Consider the following 15,877-nt stretch of genomic DNA (forward strand, 5'->3'; position numbering starts at 1 on the left):
CCAGTTGCTGTCGAGTTTGCACGTCAATCACTCGCTGCAATGTCGAGTCACACAGAGCTTGTATAATGGGGTACCCCTGGTTGTTTATGTGGACTAAGCCAAGCCGTTCATTGGTATTATTTACAAAGAAGTACATATCTTGACTCTGATCGTTCGTCATGCCATAACCGGTATGCCCAACAAGGTCCATGTGCAACCGTCAAATTGTGAAAAGAGACAAAATAGTAGATGACAACAACGACAATCATCGTGGGTATCCAACGCCCCTGCACCCAAATTCTACAAAGCCTTCAAACAAAATAGCAAAAAGTATAGTATGCATCGAGCATCGCTTGTTGGTCCTCAGGAAGTAAAGACCGGAATAGAAGCACCAAGTATGGGGTACAAATACAGCATAGCCGTGGAAATAGGCCATGCGAGAAAGACTGTCGCTTCAAACAACTTTTCAAACTCCGCTGCACTGCTCAGGTTTTGACCCGCTTTTGGTTGCCGTCATCCGAGCCCTGATCAGACGTCTTGCGCTTGCGCTCCGCCGAATCGTCACGGGCGAAGCTGGGTCCATTCGGGGCTACGGGTGTCTGGAAAGTCAAAGGACTCGGCAGCATGTTGGAGTCGCGACCAAAACCCCACTCGGGGTAAAAGCTCGAGGGCGAGGGAAGGAGGCCATTCTCCACAAAGCGGCTGGGAAGTGCTGAGATTGGCGTCTCCATGTCGTTGCGGCTACCGTATGAGTTACTGTTAGATGGCGGCGGCGGACGAGCAAAGGGGTTGGGCGGGCCAGTTGCACCTGCACTGAGCAGCGAGTTCGCACTCGGTGACGGAGGAGGCAGGACTACGCCAGAGGAGTGCGACGCATCAGTGCTTCGTCCTGGGGTCGCACCAGTTGTGCCAGAGTCCTTTGGAGACGAGTCGGCCGTGGCACTTCCAGCATCCGAGTGTTCGCTCGGGATCTGCACCCTCAATCTTGGCTTGCTTTCACCACCCATGCGCAGACTGTTTGTTCGTGACGGAGGAGGGATCGTGGGCATTGAGGATGTAGACTGCGTTCGCTGCGGTGGTTGCTGAACAGGTAGCTGTGAAGGCTGTGCTTGAGGTTTTGGTTCCCCGTTCGGCTGCAGTCGTGACATGGCGGCTACATCAATTGATTGCGCACGGTTCTCTTGCTTGATATATGGCGCTTCGCTGCGAGACAGGTTTGAATTGCTACTGCTACCCCAATGCGCAGCGAGCATGGACTGGCTGTCGTCGATTGGTGTGAAGATGCTGTGTCTGGCGGACGCGTGTAGTGGCTTCGGCTGGGGGAGAGGGGGACTCTGAAAATCGTTCTGTTGCGTGGGGGACGGGACGGTAATCGTAGGCTGTTGCGGGAGTTCTTGCTGCGGCTGAGAGGCTTGCGGAGGTGGAGGGGGCGGGGACAGTCGCTGTTGCTGCTGCTGCTGCTGCTGCTGCTGTTGCTGCACTTGTTGCTGTGCCTGCTGTTGTGCCTGTGCCTGTGCTTGTGCTTGCTGTTCTTGTTGATGCTGGTGTTGCACTTGCTGCTGAAGATGGTGCTGCTGCTGTTGCTGCTGTTGCTGGAAAGTAGGCGGCATTGACTGCCGACGTTGCTGCTCTTGTTGCATGTACTGCACTTGAGGATGCGTAGGCATGGGATGTGTAAATTGGTACTGTGCGGCGGGTGGAGTAGGCTGAGGCTTGGGGGCCATTTGCTGGGCAGTTTGCGGGTTGTAGAAAGGCGGGTTCGGCATGTAGGCATAGCTGTTGGGCGGTGGAGGGGCTTGCGAAGGGTATGGCTGGGGCGGCGCGAGGTTCGAGCTCGGTCTGCGAATGTGGCCTACTCTCGAGTTGGGTCGCGATAGGTGGTGAGGAGGCTGGGGAGAAGGACCTCGCTGTTGGAAGGGGACGCCGTTGCCGATTGGCGGAGACATTGATGGCGCTCCTTGTCTCATGTGCTGGAACTGCGGGTGCTGCATGTGATGGGGCATCATCGAGTGCTCGGGCGGGGTGTGCGAGTCTCGGGGAAGGGCGCCCTCTTCATCGTCGTCGTCGTCATCGTCGCCATCTTTCTTGCCCATAAAGTCCTCTGGGCCCTTGTGCTCGTGTGCGCCGCCATACTGCGTGACCTGTCAGTGTCATGTACTTTAGCGCAACTCTCTGTCCAGGGTAGCAGGGGATGCATACGTATTGGTACCGGCCAATGGTCTCGTTGATGTCGCCGGAAGAGAATTCATAGAGCTTCTTGTTGTGGCCGAAGATGATGACGGCGACGTCTACTGAGCAAAGCACAGAGAGCTCGTGCGCCTTCTTGAAGAGACCGCCTTTGCGCTTGAGGAAGGTTCTATGGCGTGTTAGTGGCTGATCGCAATGTGTCTGGGGCAGCTGGCTTACACGGAGCGGTTCCGGTCGTCCTTGATGGCCTTGATCTCGATCTTTCTGCGACCCATGGTGGATGGCGATGCTAGACGTCAAAGCGCATGGAGCGACGGTGATGTCTCGAGGAACTGAAGAAGACAGTACTAGCTTGCGCGGCCGAGGCGTGATCACGAAGACGCTGAGCGTTTCAGCGCTTGCAGCAGGAAGAGGCGGGCGGCGAAAGTCGGCGCGGTGGATGGGCAATTCTTTTTCGCGACTCCAGGGCTATATGGCTGTGATGCGCGACACAAAGGTCGGTTGCTGCTCTCACAGTTTCTGTGAGGCTCTGAACGTGATGTGCAGAGGAAACCATGATGGAGTGGGTGGGCGCCCCTATATTTAGAAATCTGGCGTCTGCAAAGCCCAGGCCATCCGATCGCTAATATGCCCGGTTACGGGTTATTTGCTGGGGTTGGGTCCTGGTGCCACGTCCGCTGTCCCCTTGCAATTGGGTGTGCAATCTGTCTGTCAATCATCACAGGCATGCCTAACTCCATCGAGGCTGTTTACTCCACTTGCAACGCCCAGCTGAGTTATTTTAAGGACATATCAGAGCTGGGGTCCAGCGGCCTCACACAGGCAGAGCAGACCCTTGATGCGGTACAGTATGAGAATGAGACGACCAGCCATTTTACCGGCATCGCGCTACTCACGACCTCTTCACGGCAGTCCCTGTTGACTGCAGAGGGTACTCTCAGATTAGCAAGACCATCTTACCGGCTCTGCAGCATTCAGACGGGGGTCGCTCGCTATTCTTGCGTGCCATGTCTAGCGGGAACACATATCGGCGCTTGCAGACGTGATGACGAAAGTCATGGCCCTGAGGTCGACCGAAGGCGGAGGCATTCGGTGCTCCCTGTGTGTGCGGCATTGCACTTGCCGGTGCGCCATTTGCACCCTTTCCCGAGCAATGTTTTGCTAGCGACACATGGCGGAGCATTCGGTCAATCATTTCTCTCAAACCTTAGCTTCTTTTACTGCAAAGGCAGTCCCTGTGTGAAGCTGTGGCCTGCCAACCAGTCCTTCGCTGTCTGCAATCGCTGTCATCCATCATGGATAGCCGTCGAGAACGCCCCGCTTCCCCACCGGATGCGGGACGGCTCAAAGGTGTCCATCTTCACAGTCCCCGTCCATCTGTATGCAGTCATGTCCCCGGCAGACGATCCAAGAACATCCAAACAGATTGTTTCCAGTATCTACTTCCATGTCCTAAGGTTGAAGTTGGAATAAAACTCGCAGCACGCGGTTCCTAGCGCGACTACCTCCCATGTCCGAAACGCGGTATTTTTAGAAGGCCATGCCGCAAACCCACATCTACCACTGGCATGACGCACCTGCTACTGCACCTGATTGACTGATCGACCCAGCTTACCTCGACACACACGACCAACACTCCAGAATGTTACACATTGCTAAGCTGCTGTTCGTCTATTCTTTCCACTCGCATCATTGTTTCTTCCCGTTCTCATAATCTCACCCACCTAGCCGCCAGCTCCATATGTTCTCCCCACTTCACATTAGCTCGTGCTTCCCCATACGTACATTTCACGGCCAGGATGCTAGTGTATGTGATTGTTGACTTCACCTGCTGAAGCGAATGCGCCGCACCGAGCTGTCGGTTCTATCTCTCCACCACCAACCTTCACCATTCTAATTGAAGTATCACAGATACCGGCATCACTCAGCAACGCGTCACTCCATCAAAGAAAGGTGACGTTCACCGGAAAATAGGCGGCCCGGCGCGTCTAACTCTCTATCAGATGCAGGTACACGTTCGGCTGTTATTCTTAGTCTCACACGCACACCACCCGGCAGCCATTCCTTTGTTTCTGACCAGTACCTCGTATGTACCCTCCCAGAGGCCTGGCTGATGCAGGTACACAGATCTCGTGTTATTTTGGGCCGCACGCTGGCCCTCGTGCTTCCAATTTCTCCAACCGCCATGGCCTGTGGCCCCAATCCGAAACCTATGCCTCGCTGAAGAACGCGTGGTAAATGCAGGTACCCTGCTAGGACGTTATTCTTGGGCGATACCTCAGAACGACGTATGCCTACACGACCTTCATGATAGCCTACCGAATGCGATCTCCTGAGCATGTCAAGGAGGTCTTCATCTCATCTCAGTTTCAACAGATATCATTCTTGTCCAGATCTTCGGCCAATACGTTGAATTGATCGACGTAAGCGCTGAGGAGATTCGTGTACACAAATGGTAGGACCAATGGCAAATGCATCTCGATTGCAACAGGCTCTTCATCTTCGTCCACATCCTCACCTTCTAGATCATCCCCCTCTTCTCTCTCATTCGTTACTAGAGGAGCAAGCTCTTCCCTGATTTTCCTGGCGAGGCGGACATATGCGGCTTGCCCAAATGCAGGATCGGTTCTTCTTAAGAAACTGCAACTGTTCTTTCTCTGCTAACCATTCATATATCAGACACCCATCAAGTGCCTGCGTATCTACTTGTGTGTGGTAGTCATGCCTAAGAACACCTCGTAAGCCGTTGTGTAAAGTGACCCGCCATTCTTCTTCTGCTTCCTGAGATTCCGTTCGTACGGTGGATAGCCTTTGCACATGCTTTACAGTGGCACCATCAAGAGTGATAGGATCTTATTTGACCGTAAACACGAGCGATTGTATGAGATGGCCTGGATCCTAGCGAAGGAGCTCGCGCTCGACATGTTCAGCCCATTTATTGACAAAGGTATTCCAGGCTTCATCGTTACAGTAATCTCAGCGGTAGACGACAAACGCCCACTTGGGGCGGTCTCGAAGCTTATTAAGAATTCGGACGACAGTCCTTCGTGGCGCTCCCGGCATACCTTGGAATAGTTATGGGCATTAGCTTGGTGAATGGACGGGGCTCTGCCGTCAGATTGTAATGGCAGGTCAGGGCGTTCTGGAGAGTGGGTCAGCGAAATGTAATCTCCAAGTGCCTCGATGTGGTACAAAAGCGAGCTCTTCACATGACGCACGCTGCCTGGAGAGCATCATCTGGATCCATGCCATAGTTGCTTAGATCAAAGAACCCTCCCCCCTTGGTCTCATCATTTTCGTCTCATGCGTCGAGTAGAATCTCGAGGTCAGGTCCTAAAACCATAGACGCTGGTTAACATAGTTCATCCAAAATTGATGTCGGTCATCCCGACAACCATTATAATCCACGTAGGAACGATTCCTAGTTTCTTGAGTGTCGGCACAATGATATGGTTGTAGGTCGGATATGGATGGCAACGAGCTGAGGGATCGAAGATATTGCTGAGGAAGTCAACCAGAGAAACAGCTTATCCTGGCTCCTGCAAGAGGAATGGTCAATAGAGGTGAGTGGAATAGCGGTGACGTACCTACATCTCCACTGCCAACCATTCCACATCGTCAGCGCCTACGAAAAAATCGTCAGGGCACACTTATCAAGAGAGCGGCGATGGGACGGATGGTTAGAATACAACTCGACATGTTGGGTGTTTCGAGTCTATCCAGACGTCTTCTTACAGCGCCTATCCTAAGCAGTATAGTAATTAATCGAGCAGCTATCGCTTCGCCAGCCGAGCAGAAAGAGGACTGCATGGAAGATTTTCTGAGTGGAAGATGAGGTATAAAAGTATTCGCTTTCGAAGATTTTGATTAGCTATAAAATTCCGGAGAGGTTGCGCCTAAAGATGACACTACATACATTCGTTTACGTCTGCGGAAAGTACACTCTCTTCACTCCAAACTTCGGCACAACGGAAAGACATGTGACAAGAGGAAACAACAAAACCCTGTTATTGACCTAATCTGCATAGGTCGAGGTACCTTGTTGAGTGGGCTGAGAGACTACAGTTAGCAGTGGTTGAGCCTTTGAAGCCCCTACAATGATGTGTCATAGTGAAAAGGAACTTTTTCCTTGAGACAGCGACAGCAAACAAAGCACAGCGACATGATGCTTCAGTATATTTCGGTATTTGTTGGAAAGAAGAAGGTAGAAAAGAACTCAAGCCTTTTTGTGCTGGGTCAGATATCTCGAAAGCACCAGCCGCACATTTTCGAGTGCTGACAAGATGACACGATCAAAGTGACGGTGACGGGGCATGAGCAGAACAGGATCACAAGCTTGCGCACGTCTAAGCAATTGCACTACGCAAAACGTCTTGATTAAACATTCGAAAGTTCGCACCTCCTTCTCTAACATATAACATACTACGTGATCTTCGCGATGGTATATATTGTCGGTCATCGAACATACGTGACCGCATGACTGTGCATGTCCGCAAATATGTGTACCTAGACAACGATGTACATTCCTCCCGAGGTATCTCAGCAAAACGTAAAAAATCGAAAACTGATGCAGATTGAATGGAAAACAAGCCGATGTCAGACATAAGTGTATGGCGCTGACGGGTATTAAGTGTGAAAGCACAAATTATGCTGGTTGTCGTAGAAGAAAAAAACCAGAAAGTCGAATTCGGAAAGGGTATCGAGCTCTTTGTACGCTTGGAAAACAGATGGGGTATGTGATGCTAAAGGACGATCTGGGCAATTGTTAGCAGAACTCTGAGCAATAACGTAATGGGAGCCTTACAATGCGCATTCTACCACTGTCTTCCGCCAGCTCCTGCGCCCGGCTGACCATCAACATTGCCAGTGAGTTCAGCAACACGCGCCTTGATGCGAGCCACGCGGCTTTCGATGGTCTCCTCGCCACTCGTCTCGCCTTCGTCAGTCCGCTGGCTCTGGCTTTGACTTCGGCTACGGCGAACCTGTTCTTCACTCAGCCTCGCTGCGCGTTCGGCAGCGTTCTTCCTAATCTGTGCCCATCGATCTTGAGATGGTGATTGTTGCTTTGTGAACTCGACGGATTCTTCCGAGATGTCATCCGCATATTCTGGGGCACGCTGGGTCGGGGTTCTAGGGTTCGTCTGTTGCATCTGTCGACGAGGTACAGTTGGGGCAGCAGCGGCATCGTCATCACTCTCGTCGTCGGCAGGGGCAAAAGCAGGCATGTCTTCCATCGGGCCTTGGTCGAATCGTGAGAAGGCCTGGTCGATCTCTTGTTGTGTTGCTGGTCCACCAGCCACAGGACCGCCAGCTTGATTTGGCTCCACAATACCGGACGAAGCCGCAGGGCTAGGCTCGTGTTGTGGCGATGGCGCCCGTATAGGCTCGGGTTGATCATCAGTGTAGGTTGGCGATGGCTCTCGTACATTGGATTGGTGGTCGTCAAGTCGGGAGTTGCTCCGGAGGGCATCAGATGCTTGGAAGTATGAATCATCTGCAGGTGCTGTTGTAGCTACTGCTGCAGGCGTCTCAGTCTTCTTTCTCCCAAATAGCTTCCTAAAACCACCGCCTTCCTTCTTCTTCAACTTGTTTGGTGAGATCTTCTTCCCTGGTGCGGCTCCGTGATCCTCACTGACGCGGCTCTTGGGCTGGGGAGCCACAACTGGTTTCCGTTCGGGCACTGCCTTCCTCAAGGCAGGGTGCTGGTTCGGAGTCGTGCCTGACTGAACAGACTTCTCGTCCGAGATGGGTAGCGGCGTTGCGAAGGGCGTCTCCTCTATGGGAGTGGACTGGTCTTGCGCAACTGGAACAGGGAACGACTGCTGCTGAGGAGTCTGAGTGGGCGAGTCGTTTGGCCAAGGTACCGGAGTCACAGAAGCTTCCGTAGGCTTGGTATCAATACGAGCTGGTGAGCGTGACTCTCCTCTCTCGGACTTTGGTAGCGCGGGAAGATCGCGGTTGGACACCTCTGGAGGTAGTGGCGACGAGCGACCATTAGCAGATGCCATGAGATTGTTCTTTGAGCCTCTGCCGGCACTGACATCTCCCAGGTACTGGGCACGAAGTGCGTCCTTGTCAAGCGCGGCTTCGCCAAACTTCTTGTCCCACTGCATGGCCGGACCAGCCTCGTTCACCAGATGTGGTTGCAGCGTAAGCACACTGTTTGTTTTCACTGATGTGGTATCGTCGGTACGTCCTCGGCGTTGCGCAAATTCCTTTGCGTCCTTTTCGTCCCGCTCATTCTTAGCCAGCTTTGCTGCTGCAGCCTGTATCCTCGCGTGTTGATCCGGTCCAATACTGGTCTTGCTCATGGGTGTGTTGTTAGTTGTCCGGTTGTAGGGCTCTTTCGGGGTGGGCTTCTTGCCGGTCGACTTTCTGCGGCCAAGTCGTCCACGCCTTGTGAAGCTAAATTTGGACTTTTTCTCGGCGATGTAAGCACCTTCCTCAGGACCAGGAGATGCGCCTTTGACTTGCTCTTCCATGACTAGCCACTTTGCGCCTTGGATGCGTGTTTCAATCAACGTGCATCTTCCGAAGGCGGCTTTGCGATCAGTAGTCTCTTCGGAAGCCAGACTAATCATCCATACCCACCAGAAGGTCTCGTCGAGGTCGAACTTAGTTATGCTTGCCAACTCGCCAGGCTCAAGGTCATCTTCGTTAAGACCATTTCGCACATGTGACTGGGAGCTGTGTACACGGTTCTCTCCTAGAGGTGGGAGTTTCTGGTTGGGCATTAACAGAGTAGTCGGGGGAGATTGATTGTTCTCGTCGGCGAAGCCCGAGGACAAAAAGTCCGCCCACGAAGGCGTGGTAGGGCGACCCAAGTCGGTATTGTTGGAGTGAGGCCCCGATCGAAGACTGGAGAACTCTCGTGGGCTCCCTCCTACCGAGGCACCATTTGTACTGCTGGAGCTATCCATTATGCCTGAAAACCCAAAGTCTTCAAAGCGGGACCACGACGGGTCTGGTGTCGTTGGGTCTGTTGACACTGTCGACTGGTTGGCTGTTGCAATACATTTGAGTACTCTCTGGCACTCATCAGTCAGAGCCTTGACAGTGTCTTCGTAAGCGGAGAACTGTTGCAGCGCTCTGTCATCGTCGCGGTACTCGAAGTTCTTTGCGCGACGCAGTAAGGCGAACGGTGTAGGCGAAACGGAATCTACGATCATGACAACCTTGGTTGTGCGCGTTTGCATGAGGGTCGGCGTTTGCGGAGGGTATTCGGTCTGGGTAAGTAGCGCTTGGAGAGAACGAGGCAAAGCTGAGATGCCACCAACTACGTTCATATCTGGAGATAGCGATCGCAGGTAGGCGAAGAAGAGATGGCTGGCAGCATCCGCGGCCCTACAGTGAAGTCAGTATGTATTTCACATGTAATGGATGGTAATGCTTACTTCTCCCATGTGCGATAGCCACCATCGAAGCCCTTGCCGTCTTCGACGAACTCAAATGCCCACCATCCGGCTAAACGAGAGAGCTTCCTGCCACCCATACCGTTGCTCTTGCCCCTTGCTGCGACGGAGGACAACAGATCGAAGAAGTCAAATATGATGCGCTTGCGAGCTTCGGAGTCGACGCTGATTGGTATGAAGGTATCGAATGCGTGGCGGGCGAAGTTTGAATCTGTACATGACATCAGCAGCCATCAGGGGTATGTCCTTGGTGCCAGCTTACCAGACTCGCCGATTCGGAAGAGCTCATAAGCGTCCCAGGTGACGACGCCGCCGGGCAATCTGCTCCAGCACCATTTAATGATGCTGCAAAGCGTCTGTCTACGTCAGCGCATTGCTCGATGTGGGGGTGCAGCTTTGTCGGCCTACCAATGGCTCAGTGAGACGCAGTTCCTGCGCCAGCCCCTCGCCTGAGTATTGCCGCGTGTTCTCGTAGGCGGCCTTGAAGAAGTTGCGTATGAAGTTGCGGGAGGCGCTCGTGTCGGAGGTGGGGCGGAAAGGGAGAAGCATAAAGGGCATGTCCAGGGCTATTGGGAGTCAGCAACGACGATGCAAGTGCCAATTGAGCATTCCCACGTACCCCTCGACTTCATCTCCTGTGTGCAGACGTGGATGAGCTCCTGGATCTCGTCTGGAGCGACATCCTTTCGCGTCCACGACTCCTCCCAGCGAGGTTTTGGCGGCGCGACGGGCTCGGGGGCAGTCTTGGCGCCCTTTTGCTTGTCCTTTGAGTGGAAGACACTCTTGAAGAAAGGCATGTTGGCGTATGGCGGGGTGTCTGGCGGGCGTCCCGTGTGTAATCGCTACCACCTGTAGCGGGTGACGCAGTTGCGCTCTGAGGTGGATGCGCGACGCGGTGGTAGCGCGATGCAGGGACTGGTGCTATTCAATTGCTTTTTCTGCGAATATGCCTGTGGTGTTAGCAGTGTAGGTGTAAAAAGGCACTGCAAAGAGGTTCCAGGGCTCCGGCGGCCGAGAAGGTGAATTGCTGCTGGCGGGAAAGGAGGAGGGCGAGGCAGTTGCCCTCAGGCAGGGCTCCTTAGGGTTCAAGCGAAATAAGTTCCAATCGACGCCCGTCAATCGCCCATCCCTGCCCCCCGCCAAGCCCTCCCTTTACAGCTAGTCGTGGCTCTCCTCTGTGGCACCTGCAGGAGAAAGTGCCTCTGTTTCGTATCTTTGCTTTAGTCGCCAGCACATTGGGGCCCGGGACTCGAAAATCTACGCGGTCAACGGCTGCTTCTGGTGTGCGATTGGTGGGGCTGAATGATGTGTTGTCCCTCTTCGCGTCATCCACCGCGCATCGGACCATGTCATCGTTGACACCGCCTCATATCGCGACCAGTCGCCCTGCCCGCGCTGCTTCATCGCCAGCAGCCCCATCCCAGCGACAAACACCACAAAGCAACACCATACGACGCCTTGTGGGACAGACCCTGCGTAATGCGCCCGCTGCTGATCCGACTAGCTCCCGAACTCCAGGGCCGTTGTCTCGTACGCATGAACCTGACTCCACTGTAAATCTAATACTCATGATGCTATGACTGAGGCTGGAAAGAAGCACTGCACGAGCTGAGCCCGTTCCCGAGACGCAGATACCCGTCTTGTGGCCGCTGGTAGTCGAATGCATCACATTTCAAATGGCTCCTACTGCCATCTCCTGTTGCCATCTCCTGTCACATGTTAGAAGTTCGCTTCAACGTTGACAACAGTGTACAGTTTGTCTTGATACAACAGCAGTCCTACAGGAGCCATGATGTTTTCATGCTCACGTCAATAGCCGTCGTCTTATCGCGTGAATGCTTTTTGGTTCGCGGAGGGACGCGTGAGAGACGTGCGTAATTTCCTGCAAACCCCCACTGGCGGTACTTCGGCGTATCTTTGAAACGGCAGAACAAAGTCAACTTGCCTTCACTCCCACCCTCGTTCTGGCCAGACACCATAGTCCAACACTCGCAACCATGGGAGCTCGATAAACAAGAGCGCTGAAGCTGTATGGTTTTCCGGATTCATGCTTCATGCTGCCGTTTGCTTGTAAAGGTGAATCATCGGCAGTATTTCCATCGGAGGCACACTGTAAATTCAGATCGACAATTGTTGCACCGCGAAAGACACCGTCTCGACACTTCCTGATGCAGATGAATGCTCACATGGTGTCTTAGAAATTATGCATTTGCCAAGCGTACAAGCACGTGTTTTCGATCTGTTTTCGTGATCTGCGCTAGCAAAAGGGTCTAATTCCGTTCTGGCTTAGGTCCATAGCTCCCGAATTGCTGTCTCCCGTTGACATGTTGTCAGCTGTGCCCTGAGCGCACACCCAAAAGCAAGTCACAGTGACACCAATCAGCGCCATTGCTGCAGCCAGCCATTTCTCAAGTCGTCCTCGCACGTTCTGAGTAGTCTATTTTCATCCATCCCGCCCCCACTTGTGGGCTGTAAACAATTTCCGCCATGCCAGCCCAAACAACATGCCCAATACCCGAAGTCGACCGCGCACTGTCGTCATACATCAACAGCCGGGAAGACACATTGAGGATCCGACGAACGCTCTCGAAGTACCTCACATCAAGCCTGAGGCCTGTCAATGCAGCAACTCAGAACCAGCATCTGAATCATGAATGTCCGCAGAACCTCTCCGCAGCCAATACCAACCCTCCAGGCTTGAAGGACGTTCGTCTGGAATATTTGCAGGCTCTTCGGGCTAGATCGCAGGCGCAAGCCAGACATCGTGAACTCCAGGCATCGTTGGAAGATTTACGCAATCGTTATGTGGACGAGAACCCGACGCAGCCAGAGTCAGAATACGACAATGAGGTTACTCGAGGCTACGTCTCTTTATTGCGACAGCGCAGACGATTTGCAGAGCTTCAGGTCATTCAAGAGTCTCTAGACAAGCTTCTGACCGCAAAGCCTTTGACTGTTGCAGCTGACCCTAGGGCTTCCATCAAGAGCGCCATTGGTGAGCAACCAGATTTACCTGCCGAGAGGTTCGAGCAGCTAGCACAGGCTGAAGAAGACCAGACATGGGTCTTCAAGCTGAAGCAGGAGGTTCTTGAGGCGCGAACAGCTATGGAGCGTGCCCAAGCCGCAAGGAAGAAGGCCCAGGACGAGCTTCAGGTTGAGCCAAGCTTGCAGGTGCAAGTTCATGCACTCGAGCGAGCGAGAGATGAACTCGTCGACTGGGTTCAAGGAGAGCTGGCTAAGATGGAGGAAAACAGTGTCTTCCTCGAGGACGCCTCGCCCATCAAGCGCCCAGTGAACGCCGTAGCACCCGTCGATCTTGCATCAGCAGAATCGCAGATACGGGAATCATACAACAAGTACATTGAAGCTCGTGCTGGCTTACTTGAAGCTCATGCAAGCCTTCAGCAGCCATTGGACGTACAGACTGAGAACCAGAATGACGGTCAATCCATCCCCTCCGAAGACAGCAACGCCACAACGACGAAGCCTGTTCGACCGATTACCAAGCTCTTGCCCTGTCTCCCACACCTTGCAAAAATAGCCAATAATGAGCGATCTCTACTCCAGCAATCTGTATACCTCCAAAATCAGATGGCATCCGCAAACCAGGACATGGAGGAAGCGCTTCTCCGGCTCTCTGGCGAAAGCCATCTATTACCCGCTGGCTCCAAGGATGTAGCGATATGGGGAAAGATGGCGCGAGAAGCGGAGGCGGTTACGGAAGAATTTGTGAAAGAGCGCTTACAGGCTAGCCGGCAAGAAGTGGGAAGTGTGAGCACGATTGTGGAACTTTGCTCACTGCAGAGTCAGGTCCTGGAATCGGCTTAGAGAGCAAATGTGAAAATTACATCCACTGAAAGGCTGAAATCACAGTTGTTTGAAGGATGATTGGAGCGCTCTAAAGCCAAGTACTTCGCGCGAGTTGAGTCAGGATCCCTCTTTGCGCTTGTAGAGGTGAAGGGTACTGCGGCCTTTCGTGCCAGAATTGACGGGGGATGCACCATCAGTAAAATTGAGTTTGATAGAGCATTCTGTCGCGAAATATGGTATCTCTAGACTCCAACTCGTATCATTCGAGACGTTTTGCATGCGTTTGAAATTTGTTGATATTACCACGTTAATTTCAAAGTACCCGGACAGCAAGCTATGGAAGGTCATCTTGCAGACGGGTCAAAGACGTCTCACAGTAACCCTACATCCGCGACTGCCGAATTCACCTGATCACCCTACATGGACTTCAACGGTTCCCTACCGCAGTAAAGGACAGTACACATGGTAGGGCCTAGGCTTCTGAAGAAACGCTATGACGGGCTGTGACCCTCCATAGTTTAGTAGTGTAAACTCAGTTGAAACGACGCACTCAATTTTTCCCTTTTGCCGTCTCTCCCAGCCGAGATAATGACAAGATATTTGGATGTGCCATTAGCTACCAACACAGACACATACGATATAACTTGAGCGACCACTCAGTTCAGGACGAAACAACAATAGGAAAATTGGTTCAGCAATGGAAAGGCTGCTCAGAAGCAGCTTATCAACAGAATGTGATTGGATCTCGAATGGGCGCGTAGTTCCCGTTTTCTTGCTCACGCCATTATCCTTGTTTGAAGAAGGCACAATATTCGGGAAATCTACGCATCCAAAAAGCACTCCAACATAGGTAACCTCAGCTGAATACAGAAAGTGGTTCCAATATTGGTTTCTCATGACATGTTTGTTTGCCATTGTGTAGAGACGAGAACGAGTTTTGAACGAATCCCGTCAAGCAAATTCGAGTAGCGCAAGATATTCATGTGTGCTTTCATCTTGCGTATCTCGTCTGCTTGGCTCAATCTGGGTATGCATGATAGCAATTTAAGCGCACATCACCTGTGCAGCCACACTTGCCGAGAACACTATAAACGCCTCTAGCCTACATTAAACAAGTGATGCATGACCAGAGTGGCTTGTTGTATATATCTTCCTGATTACTACAATGTCGTCTATGATCGTTCGCAACGCAGCTTCCCATCTCAACTTGCCCAGAATGCATCTCCTTGTAACTCTTTCCATCCTCGCTACTACAGCGCAGGCTCATTGCAAGTTCACCATAGCCTGTTTGAAGGCGTTGAGCTAACAGTTGCAAGATCGCTTTCCCAAGCTCATTCTTAATGGCGTTACTGAGGCGGCGGAATGGACATCCATTCGGCAAACCAAGAACTACCAAACTAATTCGGGTGTTACCTCCGTTACTAGCCCTGATATGCGCTGCTTCCAGAATCGCCCTGGGACAGGTACTGCAACTGTGGCTGCCGGCGATACGTTAGGCTTCGTTGCCGCAGCTTCCATCTCGCACTTCGGACCGGTGCAATTCTACATGGCAAAAGTACCCGATAGTGCGGATATCAATACGTGGGAGGCAGCGGGGAACGTATGGTTCAAGGCAGCGAGTATGAGCGCAGTGGGGAGTCCGTTGACTAGTGGGGAGAGCACATGGCCCGCATATCGTCAGTTGATCCGCACGCGTTATCCTTTCCGCCCTGCATAACTGATGCTAGACCAGAGAAATCGCAAGTTGAGTTCCAGATTCCAAAGAACGTGCCGAGCGGCAAGTATCTTGTTCGTGTAGAGTCAATCGCACTCCACCAAGCTTCTTCGGTCGGTGGTGCGCAAATGTATCTTTCGTGCGCACAGGTAGAGGTTATTGGTGGTGGAAGTGGTAAGCCTGGACCTTTGGTAGCGTTTCCGGGTGCATATAACGCCAACGATCCTGGTCTGAGGTGGTCGTACTATCCGATCGCGACGAGTTATACTGCTCCGGGACCTGCTGTGTGGAATGGCAACTGAGCTGCTTTGGAGCTGGTAGAGATGACGGTCCGCGCTAGTTATGTCGATTCAGAAGCTGGAGGTATATCTGTTGCACCATCTCTTTCTTACGGAGTCCGTATTTTTTCAAGAACAAGCACCTAGCTGGCGTTCTTTCTGCTCGGTCCTACCGGGTTCATGCCATGGAATCTTCTCACACCAAGTACCGCTCCATTCTCAACTTCTCCGCCTCCTCTTTCTTATTGAGTACAAAGGCGACCTCAGACCCAGCAGCAACTACAACAGTTGCTACCATACCGATGCCAGCTCCGATAGCCGCGAAGCCCAGGATCGTGAAACAAGTGTATCCAGTGAAAATAGTCAAGTACATGACACGGAAGAAAAGCAAGAAGAGGTCGTCTGATCGGGGCTTCATCGCATCCAGCTGAGATGCATAGTCGATACTCTGGAGCAATCAAGATATGGTATCTGTAGACGTTGCTATTTTGATCGTC

General features: G+C 52.6%; 5 protein-coding genes across 5 annotated transcripts; 2 read left to right on the forward strand and 3 right to left on the reverse strand.

The window, feature by feature from the left end:
- Nucleotides 1-62: 62 nt before the first annotated feature.
- Nucleotides 63-2,705, reverse strand: CC77DRAFT_1000122 (hypothetical protein). Its single transcript, XM_018523117.1, has 3 exons — nucleotides 2,386-2,705; nucleotides 2,179-2,335; nucleotides 63-2,120 (listed from the first exon to the last, which is right to left on the reverse strand). Exons 1-3 carry the CDS (start codon nucleotides 2,439-2,441, stop codon nucleotides 465-467), a joined length of 1,869 nt encoding a protein of 622 aa, XP_018380374.1. The 5' UTR covers nucleotides 2,442-2,705; the 3' UTR covers nucleotides 63-464.
- Nucleotides 2,706-6,850: 4,145 nt separating this feature from the next.
- On the reverse strand, nucleotides 6,851-10,659 carry CC77DRAFT_485377 (hypothetical protein). The gene is made up of 6 exons (XM_018531869.1): nucleotides 10,198-10,659; nucleotides 9,987-10,144; nucleotides 9,841-9,934; nucleotides 9,561-9,789; nucleotides 6,971-9,510; nucleotides 6,851-6,920 (listed from the first exon to the last, which is right to left on the reverse strand). The coding sequence occupies exons 1-5, from the start codon at nucleotides 10,373-10,375 to the stop codon at nucleotides 6,981-6,983; spliced, it is 3,189 nt and encodes a 1,062-aa protein (XP_018380375.1). The 5' UTR covers nucleotides 10,376-10,659; the 3' UTR covers nucleotides 6,851-6,920; nucleotides 6,971-6,980.
- Nucleotides 10,660-11,904: 1,245 nt separating this feature from the next.
- Nucleotides 11,905-13,639, forward strand: CC77DRAFT_1025291 (hypothetical protein). Its single transcript, XM_018526042.1, has one exon. The coding sequence runs from the start codon at nucleotides 12,066-12,068 to the stop codon at nucleotides 13,404-13,406; it is 1,341 nt and encodes a 446-aa protein (XP_018380376.1). The 5' UTR covers nucleotides 11,905-12,065; the 3' UTR covers nucleotides 13,407-13,639.
- An 824-nt stretch (nucleotides 13,640-14,463) lies between these two features.
- On the forward strand, nucleotides 14,464-15,404 carry CC77DRAFT_1044341 (glycoside hydrolase family 61 protein-like protein; the record flags this gene model as incomplete). The annotated part of the gene is made up of 3 exons (XM_018527350.1): nucleotides 14,464-14,616; nucleotides 14,698-15,064; nucleotides 15,121-15,404. Exons 1-3 carry the CDS (start codon nucleotides 14,554-14,556, stop codon nucleotides 15,402-15,404), a joined length of 714 nt encoding a protein of 237 aa, XP_018380377.1. The 5' UTR covers nucleotides 14,464-14,553.
- A 172-nt stretch (nucleotides 15,405-15,576) lies between these two features.
- CC77DRAFT_947454 (hypothetical protein) lies at nucleotides 15,577-15,798 on the reverse strand (the record flags this gene model as incomplete). Its single annotated transcript, XM_018535142.1, has 1 exon — nucleotides 15,577-15,798. The coding sequence occupies one exon, from the start codon at nucleotides 15,796-15,798 to the stop codon at nucleotides 15,577-15,579; it is 222 nt and encodes a 73-aa protein (XP_018380378.1).
- Between the last annotated feature and the right edge of the window lie 79 nt (nucleotides 15,799-15,877).

Source organism: Alternaria alternata (genome assembly GCF_001642055.1).
Source record: "Alternaria alternata strain SRC1lrK2f unplaced genomic scaffold CC77scaffold_28, whole genome shotgun sequence".
NCBI lineage: Eukaryota > Fungi > Ascomycota > Dothideomycetes > Pleosporales > Pleosporaceae > Alternaria > Alternaria alternata.

Coding starts and splice junctions, on each gene's coding strand:
- CC77DRAFT_1000122 (XM_018523117.1), bottom strand. CDS start 2,441: ATGGGTCGCAGAAAGATCGAGATCAAGGCCATCAAGGACGACCGGAAC. Junction 2,336..2,385: donor GACGACCGGAACCGCTCCGT/GTAAGCCAGCTG, acceptor AACACGCCATAG/AACCTTCCTCAAGCGCAAAG. Junction 2,121..2,178: donor CCATTGGCCGGTACCAATAC/GTATGCATCCCC, acceptor TGACACTGACAG/GTCACGCAGTATGGCGGCGC.
- CC77DRAFT_485377 (XM_018531869.1), bottom strand. CDS start 10,375: ATGCCTTTCTTCAAGAGTGTCTTCCACTCAAAGGACAAGCAAAAGGGC. Junction 10,145..10,197: donor ACAGGAGATGAAGTCGAGGG/GTACGTGGGAAT, acceptor GACTCCCAATAG/CCCTGGACATGCCCTTTATG. Junction 9,511..9,560: donor GGCTATCGCACATGGGAGAA/GTAAGCATTACC, acceptor ACTTCACTGTAG/GGCCGCGGATGCTGCCAGCC.
- CC77DRAFT_1025291 (XM_018526042.1), top strand. CDS start 12,066: ATGCCAGCCCAAACAACATGCCCAATACCCGAAGTCGACCGCGCACTG.